Below are 13,720 nucleotides of genomic sequence, written 5' to 3'. Positions count from 1 at the left end.
TTTTTTTTTTTTTTTTTTTTTTTTTTTTTTTTTTTTTTTTTTTTACTTTTTGCGGAGAGGAAGTAGTACCACAGTACCTTCTGAAAAGAGTCTTCATCTGTTATGTCGTATACTAAAATAGCTCCATTAGAATCTCTGTAGTAAATTGGACCCAATGCATGAAATCTCTCTTGGCCTGCCGTATCCTGCATTGATAAAACACATTTACATTAACGTTCATTAAGACAGAACTCCAAAGAAAGCATTCTAGAACAAAGTTAGAAATAGAACTTTGCTAGAATTCAGTCTTCATTACGAGTTCCTATGCTTAAAAGTATTAAGCAAAAGATTTGCTTTGTTCACTGAAACTCCATTTAAGCATTCTTAAAACTTCAGTCCCCCCCACCCCCCAAGTCAATTGAAATAAGATAATGAAAGTTAACATACCCATATTGCAAGGTTTACTCTTTTTCCACCAATGTTTAGCTTCTTTGTAAGAAAGGATGCCTAAAAACAAAGAAATATTAAACATTGCAAATGAACTGCAGTGACTTTATTAGCATGACTAATAACTTTAAGAGTAGCCAGCTACTTATATGAATACCCTGACCCCAGAAAGGAGCTAGCACTTTTTTCTTTTTTAAAAAAAAAATTCTTAGCATGTTGGTAGGAAAGAAAACACGATTAACCAATCCAGACAGAAAACAACAACAACCACCACCACCTAAGATCAGAACACAGATCAGGTAATGTACACAGAACAAGTAATTTATCAAAGGATTAATTAGCCAGTTCTGTAGAAGCCAGAGAACCGAGGATCTCAAAAACAGGTTGAGAATTATCTGGTTTTGCTTGGCTAGCTACTTTCTTAAACAATTTTTGGCTCCAACCATTCTGACTGGCCAAATGGTACCAGTTTTGCCAGAACAACATTTCATCTGTCTGCTTAAAAATATCCCTATCAGACTGTCAGCCAGGAAAGTATTTTGCTGTAGTCCAACCTGAACGAAAGCTAGCCTCATGCAGTAGTTTCCAAATTACTTGTTTTGCTGCTACTATTTTTAGTTTCAGAAATGTTAATCTGAAGGCATCACTTACTTTATCCCTGGATAAAGTCTGACTATTCTAGATTAAATAGAAGACAGCAACATTTACTTCCATATATCCACTAGATTAGCCTTAAACATGAGTCTAGAAGTTGCCATTCTTTAAACCTCTTCTCTACCGACCATTCCAGGGCTATCCAACTGGTGGCCTGCAGGCCACATGCAGCCTATGCAGGATTAAACTGCAGCCTCAAGATACCCTATTGGTCATTGCTTCCTTTATGGCTCTGGCTCCTGCTGCCCTCAGAACCCCTGGGCTTCCACTCCCCTTGGGGTCAGGGCAGCAAGTCTGTGGGAGCCTCCAACTCTGGGATCCAGGTGGCTCCTTGAGGAAGGCAAGTCCACACAGGAGCAGGACCTCCAGGTGGCTTGTGCGGCTGAGGGAGTGAGAAAGACCATGGGGAGGAATGGGAGTGCAGCAGAGGTGGGGGTAAGGGTAGCAGAGACCATACAGCAGGGGAACCCATGTGTTCTGCAACCCATGGTAGTCAGCCATGAAAAGAGTCAAGACACACGCACATACCTCCCCCCTTCAAACTGTAAGCCTGTCTAATGTGATACTTCCCTAAAACTTAATCTGTCAAAATATATGCATTTCTAAATGTGGTCCAAGCGATCCATTTTGGACTCTAAGAGCGGAACACATTTGTCTAAACATATAGGTGCACTGATATAATCTGTTGCCTAACGGATCAGCACTAATAAGAGAGGGAAGTGACATTGTTGTCTACCGACTTTGAGTTGTTCTAGCCAATAGTGTTTTCTGATAAGTATGCCTTCTGGCCAGGGCCCTGGAGTCCCCTTTGCCCACAGGGTCGGGGCCCCTGGATGCTGGACTGAAGGGCTCCACACAGCCTGTTGCAGGCACGGCTAGGCTAGCCCTGCCTGCTGCAACTGGCACAGGCACTTTTACATGTGCTCTAGGTCCCACCAATTTTAATAAGTTTTAAAACCGATTTGTCATTCTTATTTCAAAATTCACTTTTATTTACTTCACTACAAAATTAACTCATTGACTCTTTTCAGGTGCTTCTCATCTTAAATTCAGAATGTGTTATATGCAAATGATGTCAATTTTAGTGTTATAATGTATATAGTGAACAGCACTAGTAACCTGATAGAAAGCAAATCCGTAAGTCTGCCTGCATACCAAGGTGCAGGGCAGGGCACCTAGCACAATCTGTAGGCAAGGAATTTTTTAGAGATACGATTGACAGACTGTGATTTAATTGGAAGATTTAAAGCTGTTTTTTTGAGATGGCGCAAGAGATTTTAGTTTATGATAAGAACATACCACAACCTTAAGGCTACTAAGCATTCAAGGTACTTGTGAACTGCTTATATATTGTTTTAAATAAAGCAAGCTTTTATGTAGCAGGCAGTAAAAATGAAAGATAAACCAGAAGAGGCTGACATGCACTACTTGGCCACATAGGTCAAGTACTGTAAGAAGAGCAGCCTTGTATAGAAGAATGTCACTGGTAGCAGAACAAGCATCTATTCTTTTTCCTTAAACTCCTAGGAAATGGCTCATTTCTCAAAATCTTTGAATTTGAATTACTGCTTTCTATTTAGAACCCCTGCTCCATGCAGGTGTGTTCACAGTATCTCGCACATCTAAATTATTACAAAAGCTTATGCCTCTCTGAATTAGTATACAAGGTGCCACTTTGTCCTGGCTTCTATAGTTATGAATTAGGAAGACAGACAGAGGGGAAGAAAACTAAAAAACTGTATTTTAAACTTGCTTTTCACAATATACATGGAAGAACCTAGAGGGAGAAAAACAGGATATTTGATACCTCTGTGTTTCCTGCCCCTTCTGGTAGTTTCTCAATAGGAAGTTCCATTCATTTAGAGCTTACAGAAAAATGCGCTGTAACAAACTTCTTAGAAAAATAGCACATTACAAAGCTGTTATCAATTTCTATGGGGGCTAGTTGTTTAATAAAAATAAAAGTTTGGGGACAAGAAATAAAACCCTGTTATGGCAAAACTTTCTTATTAGGAAAGTCAAAAAGGTATGCTAATTAAGACTACTAATTACGTAAAATTATATAAAAATAAATAAATGGCAAGTGATTTTAGTGTCCCTTCCCTTTGGAACATACTGGAGAAATGGAATCAAGAACTGATGCAGCCCATGTTCTTCTCTGAACTTCTACTTTGAAATTGGGCAGGCAAACAGTTTCTACACCTTTGGTGCTGGGAGAAGGTGGGGCAGGGTTAAAGACAACAACATTGCAAATAAAACTATTATTATTATTAGAGCATCACTTGCAATTCTTTGGGCAGAAGTAACCTGGTGGTGCCCATCTCGTCTTCAGGTGTGGATGGCTGTTGGCTATGGCGAGTTCATCCGCCCAATGACAGGTTTTGTTTTTAGTCCTGCTGGATCTCTGTAAGCTCCCCTTATCTGGCAGACCTAATGGGGGTGCTGGTTTAGTCACTGATGACCCAACTATGAGATGAATTGCATTAGGCTACATGGTACTAGTGGCAGGGTAAACCCTAACCTGACCATCTGGACCACCAACATAAGAAACTGGACAGGATTAAAACTGACTGATTGTACAAAGATTGCAAGAGACTAGGAAGAATGGAGGAAAGTTACTGGTACACCAAAGGTGCCCCAAGAGTCAGGATGGCCTTGGAACCAACCTGCCTCAACTTGATTACTAAATCAAATCAGCATATACATGGCCACACCATGACTTCAGATGTGGCTTACGTAAAGAGTAAAAATCAGGCCATTTGTACAGATTGTCAGCAGATTAAAACAGGTGGAAGTGTCATCCCCCACTCCACCCCGGTTTTAAAAATCTACACATTGGTACCTCCCCCAACATTTCTAGCCATCTGCCTTTCATGAGATTACTCCCATGGTAGAGATTATAGCATCAAAACAGTGGAATTCAAGTTTCCCCACAAGTAAATCCACAGGTGGTCTGAACATTTAGAAGCACAATTCTTGCATAGATACAGGAAATGGTAGGGCCTGAAGTAAATGATTTCTGACACCAGCCACCTATTTTCCTTCTAGTCTGAATGGGAGCTAGGTGAACTACATCTGCCATACATTAAAAAATTGATATTTAGTAGCAGCTGCAAAGAACTGGACTAGTTTCACATTTTATGTTCTGATTTAGATTTCAAAACCCAGATGGACAATATTCATTTTTCTTGACTTGGAAGTCAGTCATCGTTTGCATTCTGCCTCTAACTAGTGGAAACGTTAGAATTACAGTCCAACATAAAGCTTCTTTTCCTTTAAGCAACTTGAACTCTAGGCAGTTACACAGAAGAATAACCCTCCACCTGATTAACAAACTTCATTCTTAAAGTTGTGTGATGTTTTAGGGAGTGGGGAAAGCGAGAAAGTTCTCAGTGATCCCATACCTTTTATGATTTCTAGTATATTTTTGCTGAAGTGCACTACTGTATTACAATATTATACTGTTCTTCACAAACAAGACCAACATACAGCTTGTTTTTAAGTCAAGCTAACTTATTTCAAAATCTCATCACTTAGTTTTTGTATAATAGCATTTCTACCCCTGCAATCCTGAGAAAGCTCCTCAAACAAAAACAAAAACAAAAAGATGGCTATGCATGAGGAAAAATGACACTGTCAAAATGAAAGTGTTTTTGTAGAAACTTGTACTGACAATTCAGCTGGGCCAGTTCCTTGGGTCTAGGACAGGAGTAACAGAAGAAATCAATCTTCAAAATAGCCAACCACCTGATGACAAAAACATCCCCGTCCCCCCCCCAAGTGGCATGGAACAAGGGCTTAAACTTGGCTTTGTATGCAATAGGCTAGTGCCTTGGCCACCAGGCTTTTGGCTAACTTAAGACAAGCAACTTGCTCCTTTCTTCCACATTTCAGACAGAGCTTCGAAAACAAAGTCAGAGCTGTTCCGCACCAAACATTTCAAAACCTCAGTATTTGGGGGAAAAAAAAAAGTTTCAAGCAAGCCCTAGAGAATTAGGGCAAGGTAACTTTGGACAAAAATAAAACCTGCGTTTGTTTTTGTCTGTTTCAGAGCTTTAGTAGAATCTCAGTCAAGTCATGAGCTTTAAATAGAAGCAGCTACTTCCTCTACAGTACAGAGTTTTTGAAACACTATAGTACTTTTTGAATTGGGCTTCCAAAACACGAGGTCAGCAGAAGACAGTAATCTCTCTCTAACAACTCTTTGAAATATGCCATCACTACTAATGATTCACTGAACTCTGTGGTGTCTTATGACTTCTCCTAGTCTTTTTCCTTGTTATAAGCCTTTGATCTCTGATGAACACCTCAGCCTAAATCAACCAAAATGTTTTTTAAAAGGGGGGGGAAGGGGAAGTCAGATATTAAGAAGTGATATTCTATGTACATACCAAGCAGGGGCAAGAGCTTCTTCTATACTTCAACCCGTGTGACACTTACAAAGGCTTAAGAATTTAAGAGCAGTTTTATGAAAAAGCTAATCACAGTTCCTCTATAGCAGTTAGACTGGAAAATGAATGCAACTGCAGGGAGGAACAAATAAGGTATTCAATGGAAAACAAATAGAGTTCCCTTCCACCGGTTAAAAGCACTCTACCACTATCACAAAGGCTATATTTCATTATAGAATCAATCCATATATTCAGAAATCATGCTGAACTACTACAGACACCACAGAACAAGAGCTAGACATCTGCAAGGTAACAAGCTATAATATATCTTGCTGAATTAGAGCCATAATACAAAACTAAACTCCTGTCTTAAATCTGTCTTTTATTGCTAAGAATCCATTCAAGCATTATCCAATCCTACCCATTTCACTGCTTGATCATAAGATTGGGAAGAAAGTGAGTGTTCATTGCCCATTTTAAAGCAGGCACACCACCAAATTACTATTTAAGACACATGCCACTGTGTGACTATATGGTAGTAAAAACAGCTTTAACTGCATCTGTCATGTATTCCCTTTCCTGTAAGAAGTTTTAAAATGTGAACTGTTTATAGACTAGATTCAACAGCACCTTAAAAGATTTAAAAACAAACACCTTGTACAGCTAAACACAAGTTTCTTTTTGGTTCTTCTCCCTTCCAGGTATCAGAATTTACTGAAGATTGGGTCATATTTCTTGTGGCCTACTCCCACAATTTTTGCTATTCAAAAATGTACTGTTTTACAGTTCTAAAGCAGCATCTTTCACATCTGTACATTGAGGATTTATTGCCAATCTCTTCAGACAGAAAGAAGACATGCCCCTTCCTACAAAACATCATTCAGAAATGTTATTCACAGGAAGCAAATCATGGTATCTTGGGAGCTCATTTATTTTTCTGCTTTTATTTATAAATACAGTTTAGGGGGGTTGTAGCTTGCTTCACTGCACTCAGTCTCCATACCATAACCAGTGATTCTGTACTGTAAGATTCACTTTTCAACTCCAAGTAATACCTCAGTTTAAGACTTCTAGTTAAAGAATTATACCAGGTGGGGAAAAAAAAAAGTCAGATGACAAGCAATTTTTGTCTTTCAGTTTCACATTCTTGTTTGGCTTTATATTGGATGACAGAGCTCTGTTATTCACAGGAAGCAGAAGATTTGTTTTTTTAAGCCTCACAAGACAGGTTTGGTTTTATCTCCATCCATTGCAGACACCTCTCCCTATAAGCTACAAAGTTACTTGTCTAATGAAGAAAAGAATAGACAACTGTCAACAAAGCTTTAAATAACTGTCAAAAGTTTAGAGGAAGCATTCTTTAAACAAGGAATGAGCCACGAACTCCAAATCTTCAAGGGGCTAACACAAAATGCTAGAGACTGAAGTAGTTCAGCAACAAAGCCAAACTAACCGTACAGCAGAGACATGTTCAGTCTGGGAGATGGGCACTGGGTTCAAAAGCCAGGTTAGCTGTACCTAGTCCACACTCCATGTAACTCATTTCTTCTCCCCACTCCCCCTAACCTTGCCTTTTGTCTGGCGTATAATTCATGCTATGACACTAGACTTCTTTCCCAGTGCAGTTTCAGGCCTTCTCTACCATTCATGGTCAACAGCGAAAGAAAAACTAGAGGCTCTTCAGCATTTGATCCATTTTGCCAAACCTTTCACTTCAGAAAAAGTGTGTTCCAGCCAAAGTTTGCCAGGAGGCTTGGCTCTAACCTAACCCACATGACCAACAGCATAGAGGTGCTCTAAGCCCGAACTAAGTTCTAAAAAAAGTGTTTTGCATGTATGATAAGGGAAGTTGAACTAAAAACCTAGGCCTACTCTATGAAGGCATGCCTTTAAATAGCTGAGGTTTCTCTATTTTTTTTCCCCCAAATGAAACTTCTTTTATCTACTTTATCTCAAACCTTAATGAAGTACTATACAAATATACAATAGAAAGCCATAAAAGTTCTTAATCAATGTCTTAATATCTCCCACATAGTTAAGAATGGAAGACTTCTTCAAAAAGATCTAGCTGTACATAGCCAGCCCAGGAAGTTTTCCTGGAGAATAAATATAAGACTGACTCATGGCTGATTTGTCGTTACCCCATACCAGAATGAGTGTAAGCTATAGTAGCAGTCCTACAACGGTCACTCAGACCTCTTGCAGCCCATCAAGAGCTAGATGACCATATGCTTCCCATTCCTGTTCACAACTCGTATTTTCCATTACTAAAGCTGCCCTCACTTCTTATGTTATAAACAGTGCTAGAATTTCCCATGTGAGGTTATGAAACCGCAAACAGGAGGAGGTAGCTCAGACCTCTGAATGTTACCCAGAACACAAGAGAGTGCACCACTTTTTTGTGAGTTCATCACGGAAACAGAAGGGCCCTGCCCACAGGCAGAAAGAACTAAGCTTCACTACACATTGGTGCTGCAAATGTGCTTTTTTTAGACCCAAGTTAAGCAGACTCATGCTCCTAACTCAACAGACACCCTGGCTGCTATACCAGTAGCAGCTGAGGGCAGAACTCAACCACTTGCACAAATGTTTGCCTTCCTGCAAGGTGGAAGCCAAGACTTCTCCTATAAGAAGGCAGGGTAAACTTGCACTTTACAGACTCCAGTAGATTAGATACAATACACAAAGTGTGAGTGTGAGCAAGATCAAAAGCTCACTATGGGACAGGTAGTGGAGGGAAATGCAATTCCATGCCCCACCAAAACTTTCCTGAAATAAACCTCAGCCCACAAAAGCATGTGCTGTACACCAGAGGTGCTCAACCTGCATCAGGGCATCATGCTTGCTGGGCTCCCTGTGGGCTAGGAAACTGGGCAAGGGAACAGTGGCAAGTTATTCTGCAACCCTTCCCCTACTGCCAAGCCCTGCGCAGGTGGATGGGGTCTGGGCCACCTCCCCTCCCACAACGCAGCCAGCCCAGGCCCAACCTCATCACCCCGTGGCTCGGACACTTAGCACTGCCCGTCCCGTCCCGTCCCGTCCCGGAGGGGGGGGCTAAGCACAGCGCACGTAGGAGCACAAGTAAACACGTGCGAACCTCTCGCTGCCTTCAAGCGCCCGAGGCCGGCCCCGCCAAGAAAACCCCCCGCCCCGGGCCTCTTCCCCGCCGGGCCGCACCTGCAGGGTGGTGATGTGCTTGTCGTTGAACTTGTTCTCGCAGTAGCGCAACACGAGCGAGGTCTTGCCCACGCAGCCCTCCCCGAGCAGCACCACCTTGAACGAGAAGCTGCGGCCACCGGGCGCCGCCGCCGCCATCCGCGCACCAGCTCCGCCCACCGCCGAGCCGCGGCCTCACATCAGCGGCACCGCCGCCGGCCCTGGCGGGGACCCGGGAAACGCGGCCGGGAGAGGCGGGGCGGGGCTCAGCCACCGCCGAGAAAACAAAACACGAAATGCTACCCTCCCGCCACTACGGGCCCGCTGCCTCTAATGGCGTCTTCTTCCTCCTACGTCACGCGGCGCTGCGTCACGCGACCCGCCGCAGCCAATGGGAGGGGCCGCCGCTACGTTCTGGGGGGCGGGGCTCGGGCCGCAGGGGAGCTGCGGACGGGAAACAGAGGGGGCGGGGCACTGTCCGGCCCTGCCTTGTGTCCCTGCGCCTGCGCGAAGGCTGTGGGTCCCGCCTAGCCTCAGGCGGCGTAATCTCGGTACCGTATTTTCTCGCATATACGCGCACCTTACCGCTAGCCCCAAACGTTGCGGGCGGGATGCAGCATATGCGAGAAAAAGGGCTCCCCACAAGTGTGGAAATTTGTGCGTGGAGGAGAGGTGCAGTACTAATTGATGCAGCTCTGCCAGCCACAGCCATAGATGCTACCACTGCTCCCTCCCTTCTGTCCCAATCACAAACTTCTCGACTCCTGTGGAGCCCCACTCCACACTTTTCCCCAACCTCACACGCAGGTTCAACCCAGTACATGGCACCCAAGCCAGAGGGTAAGGTCGCACCTGGCAAGTAACTGTAGCCTGCCTGCTGGATTGAGCCATGCAGCACTGGCACCCATGAATTGAATCAGGCCACATTACCCGACCTGTTGGATAGGGCCCTCTTGACCCACTCGGCGCCAGCATGGCTGTGCTGCGATGGGCCCTGGCACGCAGCCCCCAGCCTGGGCATGTGGCCTCCAGGCCTAAGCTCCTGGCACTCAGCCACTAGCTCCATCAGACCTTTACTACTTGGGCTCCAGCTACACGTTACATATATTACGCAATGAACTGGTTAATCCCACAATAAATTTAGGCCAACTGCATGTGCAAAGTAATTATCACACCATACACATGACTCTCCACCTATGAAAAAGCCCACCAGCTACAAAGGTAGTGCTTGAAAACGTGTAACTCTATAGTTGGTCTCTATCCAGGTTTAATGTGAACGTGTAGCGGGACCCCTACCCATACTCCAGGGTAAGATGCTTTCTCTTGGGGCCCTGCAAAATAAGGGTGTAGGTTACATTTGGGGATGGGGACGTGTGAAAAAAATAATGGTAATTCTGGTAATTCTTCATACCGGTTTCCAGCGTAAGTAGGATCTTGCCCAGTTCTGACATTCTAATATAACAAACTCCTTAGTCTGTCTGTCTGTAACGCTCCGGGCCAACTGCACATGTGCCGCCAAGAGAGCATGCACTGATGGGCTGCGAGGGCCTGGAGTGTTATGGACAGAGGGAGCAAAAGAGCTGCTCTGCTGCCTCTCCCCAGCAACAGCCAGCAGGGAAGGGGAGGCAGCAGGGAAGAGGGGAGGAAGGGAGGGAGAGGAGCGGGAAAAGGAAGTGGGGGGTTCCAGTGGCAGTGCCCCCCAGTGCAGCACAGCCCAGCCCAGCAGCTGCAAGCAGGCAGTGTCTGCCACTCCCAGAGCTGCAGCAGGGACAGGAAATTGCCTGCAGCGGGATGAGAGCAAACTGGGGGTAGCAGTGGCACCAGGCTCTTCCTGGCACTCAGGGTGGGCCATGGCGATGGGAGGGGGGCTGCTGCCACCCCAAAATTCACCATAGCCCCCCGCAACCTGCTCTCCCAGTGCTGCTGCCAAGCGCCGGCCTGAGCCTGCAGCAGCTGCCGTCCCCAGCCTGCTCTCATCCTGCTGCAGGACTCACTGCTGCCGAGCGCTGGGAAAAGCCTCGTGCAGCTGCCAGACCCAGCCTGAAGTGGCCACCAGCCCCAGCCTGCTCTTGTCCAGCAGCAGGTGGCTGCCTAACCCTGCTGCAGCCCTGGGAGTGGGCAGATGCCACCTGCTTGTAGCTGCTGGGCTGCACTGCGGTGGGGGACTTGAGGCATGGTGCAGCCCAGTGGCTGCAGGCAGCTGGCGTCACTTGCTCCCAGGGCTGCTGCAACAGGGGTTGAGGTGAGTGAAACAAATGGGGTGAGTGGGGCTTCCGCCCACCCCTAGCACCATGAAGAGCCTAGTGCTGCCCCTGCTGCAGCCCCAGGAATGGCAGGCACCACCTACTTGCAGCCACTGGGCTGCGCTGCGCCACTCTCCCCATCCCTTCCCTGGCCCCAGCCTCATTCCCTCCCTCCCTCAGGGCCCTGGGAATGCTTCCCTATCTGTTTCATTGTAAACTGGGTTTGCTTTATACAAATTTGATTTATGTGCCGTTCTCTGGGAACGCATCTACCATATAAATTTTGTTAATTTGCTCTGCAAATTCATTGCGTCTGTTTTCAAACAGTGCATTCAACTTTTTCTGCTACTCTTCCATTAGCTTTTGTGTAGCGGCACACATCTGGCCAGGTATGTAGAACAGATGGGGCCTTGTCCTGGTTCGTATATATTTAATTATTTTGGCATTATGTTCATTCCATTCTTGCAACTGAGCAAGTTCGACCTTTTGTTCCAATAGCCGCAATTCTGTTTGTTTAGCATGTCTTTCTTCAAACAATTCTCGCCTCTCGTTTTCAACTTGTTCAAGGGAAACCTGTACTAAAGCACGGTGACGTTACTGCAGGCAGTTACTGCACCATGAGCACGGTGCACGGTTAGATTTCACCACTACATTGCTGTAGCAATGCACTCTACCGGGGCAGCGTGCTGCTACGGTGACATAGCTGGTGATCATGTATAGACCTGTGTGATTGCTACATCGCTGTAGCGTGCCATACAGTGACATAGCATGTCACTACGTCACCATAAGGAAATGTGTAGATGTGCCCAATGCACAGCAAAGGGTACCTGTAGACCGCATGGCAGGGGGGAGGGCAAAAGTGTCTAAGCAGGACATAGAAAACAAATAAATATGACCCTAAACCTGGTCTCTCACTCCATGTAATGGACTGCTCTGTGCATGTCCTTTCACAGCATCTGATGAAGTGAGCTCTGGCTTGTGAAAGCTTATGCATCTCTGATTTAGTTAGTCTATAAGGTGCAACTCTGCCCTGCCTTCTGCCCAAGCCAGCAAATATTAAATTAAGAGCAATGGAGCTACTCAAGTGGATAAAATTCTGCACATGCTGAAGGCTTTGCAGGATTCAGTCACATCTGTGGGCTTTAAACTGGGGCTATAAGAGAGGAAGGGAATGTTAATAGCCAGAGTTAAGAGGCAATGGAAGATACTACTGTTTCTTCAGATTTCCTTACCACAATGGCTGTTCCCCTGAGAGGGTACCTAGTCTCAATAATTAGGTCACTATTTTGTAAAACTGAACAGCACCCCACAGTTAAGACATTATTTATATTATCCAGACTCAGGTACAGCAATATAACTTCTCCAGTGACCATTTGGTGGCAAGGAAAATAAAGTCCATGACAAGACATCATGCTGCAATTTCTTTTCTTCTCTGTCAGATAATGTGTGAAGGAACCAGGAAAAAACAGAAAGTGCTGGAAAGGGGGACAAAGACCAAATTTCCTCGAGCCTGGAATCTCCTGGCAAACTGAGTTGCTTTCATGCATGAAACTGGTTTCTTTTTAAACACTTTTTAAAATTTCCTAATATAAAATAAATAGGAAAGGTAAGAAATCAATGCAGAGAAAATCTTTTAAGGTATCTCTTTAATAAGTTCCTGGTTTTATTTCAACAAGTTATTTAAAACATACCATTATGTTGGAAAGCACTATTTACAATCAGGCAAATATTTTTGATCTATAGGCAAATGCAGACTTCTTTATAGCTCACAGGCAAACAAACTTTCAGGCTGCATTTAGGCTGCATGGGAGAAGCAATTAAACTTTCTGGAGTAACATAGCTAGAGATGATGGAAGTCACCAAGGCATGTAGGTCACGTTAACAGCTCAACTGCTCAGGATGACAGGTTCCATGGAGAATTGATTGAAAACACAGCAATTACAGCACTTACTGTTACAACTGCATTTCAGAGGCTGAATGTAAACAGAAGAAAGGCCAAGAGAAAGTTGTGGAAAGTTGGCAGAAAGCCCAAGAATTAGTTGTGCATATTGAGGGAGGAAAAGCCAAGCTCCTTAGGTAATGGGACTGGCTGGAAGGGCAAACTTAGAACTCCTTTCTCCCGTTTCTTCCTACTGTGATCTGAGAAACCAGAATCTGCTGTATATACACCAAAATATGCCTGACTCATATTGCATGTTTCTCCTATGAATAAAAACAAATCAAGCAAAGTCCCAGGTACTGACAAAGCCTCTTGAGCTAAAGAACAGTATTTTTGGTTCTTTCTGTATATGTAGTTTGTCTTGTATACTGAACAAATGAGTCTGTCAAGCAGCAAATCAGTCAAAAAATTGGAACCTATGAACCGTTGTTGGAGGTTGTGAGACAAAGGAAGCTGCAGTGGTTTCGACACATGATGAGAAGGCTGGACACGTTTGCCAACACCATAATGCAGGGTGCAGTGGAGGGAAAGAGAAAAAAAGGTAGACCCAAGGGTCGCATCCGCGAGAGCAAGCACATGCCTATTGCAGCATCTCAAACAGCTTGAGACACTGCAAATATGCAGCACATACTCTAAGTCTGATACTGGGAAATCCTGGTATCAAAAGAAAACACACCAGAAAAAGTGGCTCAGGGCATGCTCCTGGAGTGTACCCTGAAGCAACTGGAGGCTGAGTCCTCCAAAGAGATGCTCAAGCACCCGGCCAGAATGTCACTATGCCTGCCACGTGCCCTTGCTGCTCACCATGCTGCAGGAAATAGAAGCAGGGCAAGGCTGGCAGTAGTGGCTAGGACCCAGGCCTCTGTCCCCGGTAAGCTGGGATGCCAGGTGGGGGGGAACTGTAGGGGTGT

The 13,720-nt window shown here is 44.8% G+C and overlaps 1 protein-coding gene across 1 annotated transcript in view; it reads right to left on the bottom strand.

Moving 5' to 3' along the window:
* The window catches only part of RAB21 (RAB21, member RAS oncogene family), a 15,282-nt gene extending 6,351 nt beyond the window's left edge, over positions 1-8,931 (bottom strand). The window contains exons 1-3 of the mRNA XM_019514735.1: positions 8,649-8,931; positions 427-486; positions 78-185 (exon numbers count right to left, since the gene is read on the bottom strand). Of these exons, the coding sequence (XP_019370280.1) occupies positions 78-185; positions 427-486; positions 8,649-8,786 (306 nt within the window). The 5' untranslated portion in view covers positions 8,787-8,931. The remainder of the gene's footprint in view (positions 1-77; positions 186-426; positions 487-8,648) is intronic.
* Positions 8,932-13,720: the final 4,789 nt, after the last annotated feature.

Source organism: Gavialis gangeticus, unplaced genomic scaffold (genome assembly GCF_001723915.1).
Source record: "Gavialis gangeticus isolate Ggan-Ray unplaced genomic scaffold, GavGan_comp1, whole genome shotgun sequence".
NCBI classification, from domain to species: Eukaryota; Metazoa; Chordata; order Crocodylia; family Gavialidae; genus Gavialis; species Gavialis gangeticus.
The sequence above is the reverse complement of the archived record's forward strand: the minus strand, read 5'-3'. Positions and strand labels throughout refer to the sequence as shown.